Here is a 9,236-nt window from a genome sequence, read left to right as displayed (position 1 = left end):
GTTTGAAACGAATATTTTTGTGTTCGTGGATAGCTCACACGGTAGAGCCACGCTCTCACCTGTCAGGCGGAGTTGTCGTACCAATAAGGTCGCAGGTTCAAACCCACCACGCGCGAAAAATTTTTTTATTCTCTATTGTCTTCTGGCACTTTTCTACTCACTTCATATCTTGTTGTTACCAACATAAGTGCCTGCTCCACTCACTTTTCTGAATATGAAATACGCTAGCAGTGTTTGCTGTTAGGCATCGTTTACAAGAGCCTGATGTTAGGCAAGATGACTAGATGTAATCACTTACACACCAGTACAATGGCTCTCACTTCTTTGATTACGATGGGGGATGAGTTGTAGGCGGGAGGGGGGGGGGGGGGGGGAGACTGTAACCTTACAATGGACCGAATGAATGCGAGTGGAGGGCATGAGATGTGCAAGCAAGCGGAACAAACTCACGACGTAATGGGATGGGGGCGACATGGTGGTGTTATACGATGCCTTGGGTAGGGGAGAACGCAATTTGCGAGTCCTTTCTTTCTTATTGCCAACGCGAGCAGTCAACATCGCTAGCGTAGTCAGTTTTAATTTAATTACTCATCATACCAGTCAAGACATATTCCTTGTTCAATACACCTTTATAATGGCCTTAACTCTAAATCATTTATCAAGAAACGTAAATGTTTAACTCTTGAGACCAAAGCTATGTTGATTGAAGAGGTCGATAAAAAGATCCGAACAAAAGCAGAAATGTGTCGGTCGCATGACATCGCTTCAAGTACCTTACACACCATCTTGAAAGATAGAGAAACCATCATGGCGGGGTATACAGTGGACGATTCCGCAGGAAAGGAAGAAAATAAGAAAGCCGATTTTGAAGACGTCGACCGCAGTTTGTTGTTATGGTTCAACCGGCTCGGAGCCTCAGTGTCCCGATTTCAGGCCCCATCTTAATGGAAAAAGGCAATGAACTTGCAAAAACCCTAGGACACCAGAAACTTTGACATGAGCATTGGTTGGTTGAATCGCTTCAAGGCCAGACACGCCATTTCAATGAAAGTTGTTTGCGGCGAATCAGCTTCAGTGTCGACCGAAACTATTGACAGTTGGAGGAAAGGTCAGCTGCAAGAAATCTGAGGAAATTACCAGCCCGGTGAAATCTTCAACGCGGACGAAACTGGGCTGTTCTACAAGGCAAGATGACTAGATGTAATCACTTACACACCAGTACAATGGCTCTCACTTCTTTGATTACGATGGGGGATGAGTTGTAGGCGGGAGGGGGGGGGGGGGAGACTGTAACCTTACAATGGACCGAATGAATGCGAGTGGAGGGCATGAGATGTGCAAGCAAGCGGAACAAACTCACGACGTAATGGGATGGGGGCGACATGGTGGTGTTATACGATGCCTTGGGTAGGGGAGAACGCAATTTGCGAGTCCCTTTCTTTCTTATTGCCAACGCCGAGCAGTCAACATCGCTAGCGCTAGTCAGTTTTAATTTAATTATCATCAGTACCAGTCAAGACATATCCTTGTTCAATACACCTTTATAATGGCCTCTAACTCTAAATCATTTATCAAGAAACGTAAATGTTTAACTCTTGAGACCAAAGCTATGTTGATTGAAGAGGTCGATAAAAAGATCCGAACAAAAGCAGAAATGTGTCGGTCGCATGACATCGCTTCAAGTACCTTACACACCATCTTGAAAGATAGAGAAACCATCATGGCGGCGTATACCAGTGGACGATTCCAGCAGGAAAGGAAGAAAATAAGAAAGCCCGATTTTGAAGACGTCGACCGCAGTTTGTTGTTATGGTTCAACCAGGCTCGGAGCCTCAGTGTCCCGATTTCAGGCCCCATCTTAATGGAAAAAGGCAATGAACTTGCAAAAACCTAGGACACCAGAACTTTGACATGAGCATTGGTTGGTTGAATCGCTTCAAGGCCAGACACGCCATTTCAATGAAAGTTGTTTGCGGCGAATCAGCTTCAGTGTCGACCGAAACTATTGACAGTTGGAGGAAAGGTCAGCTGCAAGAAATCCTGAGGAAATACCAGCCCGGTGAAATCTTCAACGCGGACGAAACTGGGCTGTTCTACAAGGCAAGATGACTAGATGTAATCACTTACACACCAGTACAATGGCTCTCACTTCTTTGATTACGATGGGGGATGAGTTGTAGGCGGGAGGGGGGGGGGGGGAGACTGTAACCTTACAATGGACCGAATGAATGCGAGTGGAGGGCATGAGATGTGCAAGCAAGCGGAACAAACTCACGACGTAATGGGATGGGGGCGACATGGTGGTGTTATACGATGCCTTGGGTAGGGGAGAACGCAATTTGCGAGTCCCTTTCTTTCTTATTGCCAACGCCGAGCAGTCAACATCGCTAGCGCTAGTCAGTTTTAATTTAATTATCATCAGTACCAGTCAAGACATATCCTTGTTCAATACACCTTTATAATGGCCTCTAACTCTAAATCATTTATCAAGAAACGTAAATGTTTAACTCTTGAGACCAAAGCTATGTTGATTGAAGAGGTCGATAAAAAGATCCGAACAAAAGCAGAAATGTGTCGGTCGCATGACATCGCTTCAAGTACCTTACACACCATCTTGAAAGATAGAGAAACCATCATGGCGGCGTATACCAGTGGACGATTCCAGCAGGAAAGGAAGAAAATAAGAAAGCCCGATTTTGAAGACGTCGACCGCAGTTTGTTGTTATGGTTCAACCAGGCTCGGAGCCTCAGTGTCCCGATTTCAGGCCCCATCTTAATGGAAAAAGGCAATGAACTTGCAAAAACCCTAGGACACCAGAACTTTGACATGAGCATTGGTTGGTTGAATCGCTTCAAGGCCAGACACGCCATTTCAATGAAAGTTGTTTGCGGCGAATCAGCTTCAGTGTCGACCGAAACTATTGACAGTTGGAGGAAAGGTCAGCTGCAAGAAATCCTGAGGAAATACCAGCCCGGTGAAATCTTCAACGCGGACGAAACTGGGCTGTTCTAAGTGCCTGCCAAACCGCACGCTTGCGAGACAGGGAGAGTGTGCAGCGGCAACAAGATTCCAAAGGAGAGAATCACACTGTTAATCGCTGCCAACATGAATGGGACGGAGAAGTTGCCACTCCTCACAATAGGGAGGTTCGAGAAGCCGCGGTGTTTCAAAAACATTAAAGCTCTTCCAACAGAGTACAAATTCAACAGAAAGGCGTGGATGACAAGTACGATCTTCGAGCAATGGGTGCGGAAGCTAGATAGAAAGTTTGTTCTGCAAGGAAGAAGCGTCGCACTCATTGTGGATAACTGCTCTGCGCACCCACATATGACTGATTTGAAGGCCATCCAACTGTTTTTCCTGCCGCCAAACACCACAAGTGTACTACAACCCTGTGACCAGGGGATTATCCAATCGTTTAAAGTACTCTACAGAAAGAGGGTACTAAAACGACTTATAGATTGGGTGTCTGGCTGAATAAAGGAGAAACATTCAATCTAATTGACAAATTTGTCATGTTCAAGTTAACATAAATAAAAAAAATGAAATGCGACGGAAATTTCAAAGTGCTTGTTGACAGAAATTAAGACACGACAGCCTTGAAAGCTAGGTATGAAAAAAAAGGGGTGGGGGAGGGGGGGGGGGGGGCGGGGGGGGGGGGTGAGAGGTTATGAGAATTGCCTATTTGGGGTTGTTAGATTCATAAAAACATTTCTTCAATCGATGCCTTGACAAGCAAAAAGCAAATGAAGAGGGGAGGGGGGTTTTAATTGAGTTGAAGTTCTATGAATATCTGGCACACATTGTCAAAACACATTTGTCATTTTGGACATTATTTCACCCCCCCCCCCCCCTTTCATTATCGATATAATGGACCTCGAATAATTGTCAAGAAAAATATTAAAATCCTATAATTATTACAGGAACTTTCAAGATAATGCTCTTTTGACAAGTTGAGAGTTATCTAATTCTTTTGTATTTGAAGTAAACAAAATAGCTGGCATTAAAATTAAAAAGCAGTTTGTCAGTGTAGAACAGAGTGATATTTAAGGTTTCGTTTTAATTAAACGTATGGGCTGAAATGGAGTCCAGACGTTACTGTTGACTTGTGAAATGTCATGGGGATATTTGGTGATGATGATGATGATGATTATATTGATTATTATTATTATTATTATTATTATTATTATTATTATTATTATTATTATATTATTATTATTATCATTATTATTATTATTATTATTATTATTATTATTATTATTATTATTATTATTATTATTATGATGATGATGATGATGATGATGATGATGATGATGATGATGATGATGATGATGATAATGATTATATTGATTATAATATAATAATATATAATATAATGAATTTATATAGCGCCTAGTTCCAGTTTAGAATTGCTCACTGGCGCTTTATATCAACACATCATGTATGATATACCAATATAGAACTGGCATATTAAAAACCAGACAAATTCGATGATAACATAATATATTATAATATAATACATACAAAGAGTCCAAATTATATGCCCTACAGAAAAGATCAGTTTTTAACCGTTTTCTAAAGATAAATGGATTTTCACTATTTTTAGTCTCAATATTGATGGAGTTCCACAGTCGGGGGGCATGGTGGTCAAAGGATTTCTCATGAAAAACTAACGATTTTGGGGGTTCCCTTAGGATATTTAAATTAGTAGATCTTAGATCTCGACTGGGTTCATAAAGTTGGATAAGTTCCTGAAGGTAAACAGGAGCAGAATTGTTTTGTTTTTTTTGGTGAAAATATGGGTGAGTATTTTAAATTCAATTCTAAACTTTACAGGTAGCCAGTGTAGGTCCTCCAAAATCAAAGTGATATGCTCGTGCATTATGATGATGATGATGGTGGTGGTGATGATGATAAGGAATGATGATGATGATGATGATGATGATGATGATCATCATCATCATGATCATCATCATCATCATCATCATCATCATGATTATGATGATGTTGATGGATAACAAAAAATTAAAGAATAATTAAATGAAGTAGTAGGAAAAAGTTAAGATTTACCTGTGAGTTTACAAATCAGATTCTCATGGCCCGTTTTATCACCAGCGTCAATGTTTTTGTTTTGTTCTGTTTGTTTGGGTTTTTTTTCGTTGTTTGTTATCTTTATTTTGTTTTTGTTTTGCTTTTTTTCTTGAAAAAAATTAAAAAGTATCTGGACATATTACGATCCCAATGATGTAGTAGCGTACCATCATAAACTGCTGCATTTCATGATGAATTAGCAGGATTCAAATATCGATCGATTTAAATAACCATCATTTTAGCAATAACTCTCGAATCTGGGGCTTCGGCGACGTCCCAGGTTTGAGAGTTTTTACCAAGATGGGAGCCATTTAAATAAATCAATCAGATGAGTTTTTTGGCCAAATATTATTAAAATATTTTCCCCCCAGATTATAGTTAACTGGTTAACCCTCTCCTTACCATCCATAGGAAAATCGTCATATTCGTTACGATGCAATCAACAATTTGTATTATTCTGTTATCCTTTGTACATCACAAATTATAAAGAAAATACTGTGTTATAGCGATAAAAATTAGACACTGGACAATTATATGTATAGAACGTACTTGTTCCCTATCTGTTTGAAAAATATCAATTTGTGTGTTGGGTGGGTGTGAAGTTTCGGGGAACATTCTGGTAATGGCTGATAAGAAGAAAATTAATAGCATCTCCATAAATATGTGGGTCGGACCTATGTGTAGCTACTTATTTACTATTTTGATGACCCAAATGCAGTCACATCTCTCCAATAATCCGAGCACCTCCATTCCCAGCATTTTGTCTGGATTACAGAGATATATCAAGAAATTGGAATCGGTCTTTAACTCTCTCCTTACCAGTCATTTTCAGAATTTTACCCTAAACTTCATACTCGCCCAACACAAAAACATATTTTTTTTTCAAACAGATTAGCAACGAGTATATTCTATATTTTGTTCAGAAAAATGAGTTCCACAACACGGTGTCGAGTTGTTATAGCTATAACTATATCAGAATAAGAAAATTGTTGGCTGCATCGTAGCGAATGTGACGATTTTCCTATGGGTGGTAAGGAGAGGGTTAAAGTGTACAGTAAATAAAGAGGAAACAAATCCGTCCTCAGGCAACCTGAGTGGATAATGGATGGAGGCAGCCGGATTGTGGAGTTCCAGATCAGAGAGACGCGAGTTCTGTTTCATTGTTTTAATGGAAATACTTTTCATACGACATCCTACTTATTTAAATAATTATACGTGCACATTGCTTTCACACTAACTCAAGATATTGCCCATTGGATCAAACAACCCTGTAATTTATCCATTCTGAAATCAGACCTGCAATGCTGCAAATAATATTATGTGCACTACGGTTGGGCCTGAGTTTTGAAAAAAATATGAAAGAATTGTTCATTTCGTGCGTGTGTCTAATATTTTGAAATTTCAAACAATAATATTTGCACCGAAACCGTGCACTTATTTAAACGGATGTTGTTTTGAAAATTGAACCATTTCCGACGGAAAATTAAAAAAAAAATATTACCTTCCGTCCCTAATCGTAAAAAGAACAGTATTGTCAATGAAACCAAATTGTGGGTGATGAAGAAACGAAATATTACTGGAAAGTGTGTCTATCTATGATCGAGACAAGACATACATGGGTCACATTATTGTTTTCTTTCATTATGATTACATTTCTTCTCTATTTTCAAAGATCAGAGGTATTCATATGAATCATATCAATCTATGGATAATGTATATAGTCTATAATAATTAATAATGGCGTTTGTATTTAACGTACCAGTTGTCAGAAAGGTGCAAAGACACAGAGAGAAAAACAAAATATTTCTTTTTAACCGATTTTTATAATGGTGTTCTGAAAAAGGAACTTTACCCCCATGAATAAAGTTATTCAAATTTGAAGGAAATGTTGTGATGTAAGAAAGAAATTGAATATGCATACGAATTTGCTTACATATATTCTTTAGTAAGGATTCATCCTTTGGATTTAGAGCTGATAAAAATTCTAGGAAGCTTATCAGATTACATAAAAATGCGGAGAAAAAAAACCCACTGGAACTGCGGTGTTCAAGATATTTTTTTCTGTTTGTTTTGTTTTGTTTGTTTCATTTCTCGGGGAGTTGCGGGAAACCGTATTGGAGTGTAACAACAAACAGTAACAACGAGTATCACTGAAGCCCGAGTCGCAAAGAGCTCTATTGATCCTCTCTTTGTAAAAACCGGATCTGCTGTTGCTTTACTCAGAAAAATAATGAGAGAATTTATCGTTTTATCAGGTGTATATCGTTGACTTACATCTCTTGACCTTAAGAGCCACTGCACTCATAATGCTGGAGTTAATCCCGGTTTCTTTTGCGTGAAAATGACGAGAGTAATTGTTTTCTAAAATTTGGATAGGTCGTTAGTTTATCGCAAAGTACTTTCAGTCGTATCTACAGATTCAGTTAGCTGGGTGGACAGGTGGCTCATAAAAAATATCTCGACTTCATCCGGGATCGATCTTGGTCCTTTTGCTAATGAGGCGAGTTTTCTACTAATTGAGCTATCGGGACCACCCTTGATTATGTGTGATTTCTTGTGTAAAGAAGACTTACATGTGAGACACCATATAAAAACTGTAATATGTCAGTGTGTAAAGTGTGCTGAAAAGTGAATATAGAATTTAAATCATAGGAAATACGAACTTTGACTTTTTAGTCTTGTAAAAATCGTATCTATTCTCCATTTTGATTTTTAAAGGGGGGGGGGGGTGAGCGACACTAAAGGGTCATTTTTTATTTGATGAAATATCTTAAACTTCTATGCACAGTCATAATGTTTATGTTTGGGAAGGATGATTGCATATAATTTTTTTCGAAATTGGAAACGACGCCATATTGGAAAATAAACAACAAATCTTAAAAAGTCAAAGGCTTTTTTGTTTATCAACCGATTACCATAATATTTTGGCCAGAGGTAGAAAAAAGGAAAATAAAGAGGCTCTAGAAGCCCGATTTTTAATTTTCAAATTAGAAACTTTAAAAATTAAGTTCAAAGCTATTACTCGATTATTCCCCTTGAAAAGAGTTACATAATTTCAAATTACTCATAAATTATTTTGTTTTCAAAAATCCGGCTCCTAGAGGACCTGCGTATTTATATGACACTCATTAGTAGACAGTTTGAAGAAGATTGGTTGAAAACTGAAGATAGGTTTTTAGTGACGAAAATTGCAGTTTTGAGAAAAACGCATTTAAAAGTCAAAGTAAACGAGTTTAGGGAAAAACTCTCCTCTCGCTAAGTTTAACCCTGTTTTATTTAAATGGCCACGAATTCAACTTCCAGCACCTAGTTCATTCCAAAATATCACCGATTTGAGACGCTGGGTCACAATTAATAATTTTTTTTCTTCTCTTTAATGATTTAGTTAGTTCAGACCGAGTTGTCAACTATAGCTCACTTCTTCATTTACAGGAAAAGAATCTCTTTAAAATTCATTGATAAATAAAACTGCGGATTCATAAGAAACGACTGAGAAACCTCCAACGCCAGTCTGATAGACGAGAAGCCTTACCAAATATTTTCGACAAAATTTTAATTTTTTTTCGTTGTTCCAAACATGTCTGGACAAGTTTTAATGCAAGCCTTAAAAGTGAAGAAGTTGCTGAATCGTCTTGCAAGAGCCAAGGAAAACACCATACGAGAAATGGTCGGCCTTCCCCCACTGATGAGCTATTGGGATAAATGTTGCATGGGCGTCTCCATGTCTATCAGAGAGTGTCTCTGTAGGGCCTTCTGTCCATGCTGTGTGGACCTTCCCAGTTTTGGGTAGGTTAAAGTATTACTTGATGTAGGTAGCCGTGTATATTTGATGTTATATTATTGGCTTGCATTAAGAGATGATGGTAATGATGGTGATGATGATAATGAGGAGGAGGAGGAGCGGAGGAGGGGGGAGAAGGAGGAGGAGAAATGGGAGGAGGAGGCGGAGGAGGAGGAGGAGGAGGAGGAGGAGGAGGAGGAGGAGGAGGAGGAGAAGGAATAAGAGAAAAAGGAATAGAAATAATAATAACAAACATAATAATAATGATAATAATAATAATAATAATTATTATTATTATTATTATTATTATTATTATTATTATTATTATTATTATTATTATTATTATTATTATTATTATTATTA

At 38.3% G+C, this 9,236-nt stretch overlaps 1 protein-coding gene across 1 annotated transcript in view; it reads left to right on the top strand.

The window, feature by feature from the left end:
• Nucleotides 1–8,524: 8,524 nt before the first annotated feature.
• The window catches only part of LOC144964113 (DC-STAMP domain-containing protein 2-like), a 40,470-nt gene continuing 39,758 nt past the window's right edge, over nucleotides 8,525–9,236 (top strand). Inside the window, exon 1 of the mRNA XM_078898049.1 lies at nucleotides 8,525–8,878. Within this exon, the coding sequence (XP_078754175.1) occupies nucleotides 8,670–8,878 (209 nt within the window). The 5' untranslated portion in view covers nucleotides 8,525–8,669. The remainder of the gene's footprint in view (nucleotides 8,879–9,236) is intronic.

The sequence above is a fragment of the Berghia stephanieae genome, chromosome 2 (assembly GCF_034508935.2).
Source record: "Berghia stephanieae isolate SIO BIC M18660-M18661 chromosome 2, UCSD_Bste_1.3, whole genome shotgun sequence".
NCBI lineage: Eukaryota > Metazoa > Mollusca > Gastropoda > Nudibranchia > Aeolidiidae > Berghia > Berghia stephanieae.
The sequence above is the reverse complement of the archived record's forward strand: the minus strand, read 5'-3'. Positions and strand labels throughout refer to the sequence as shown.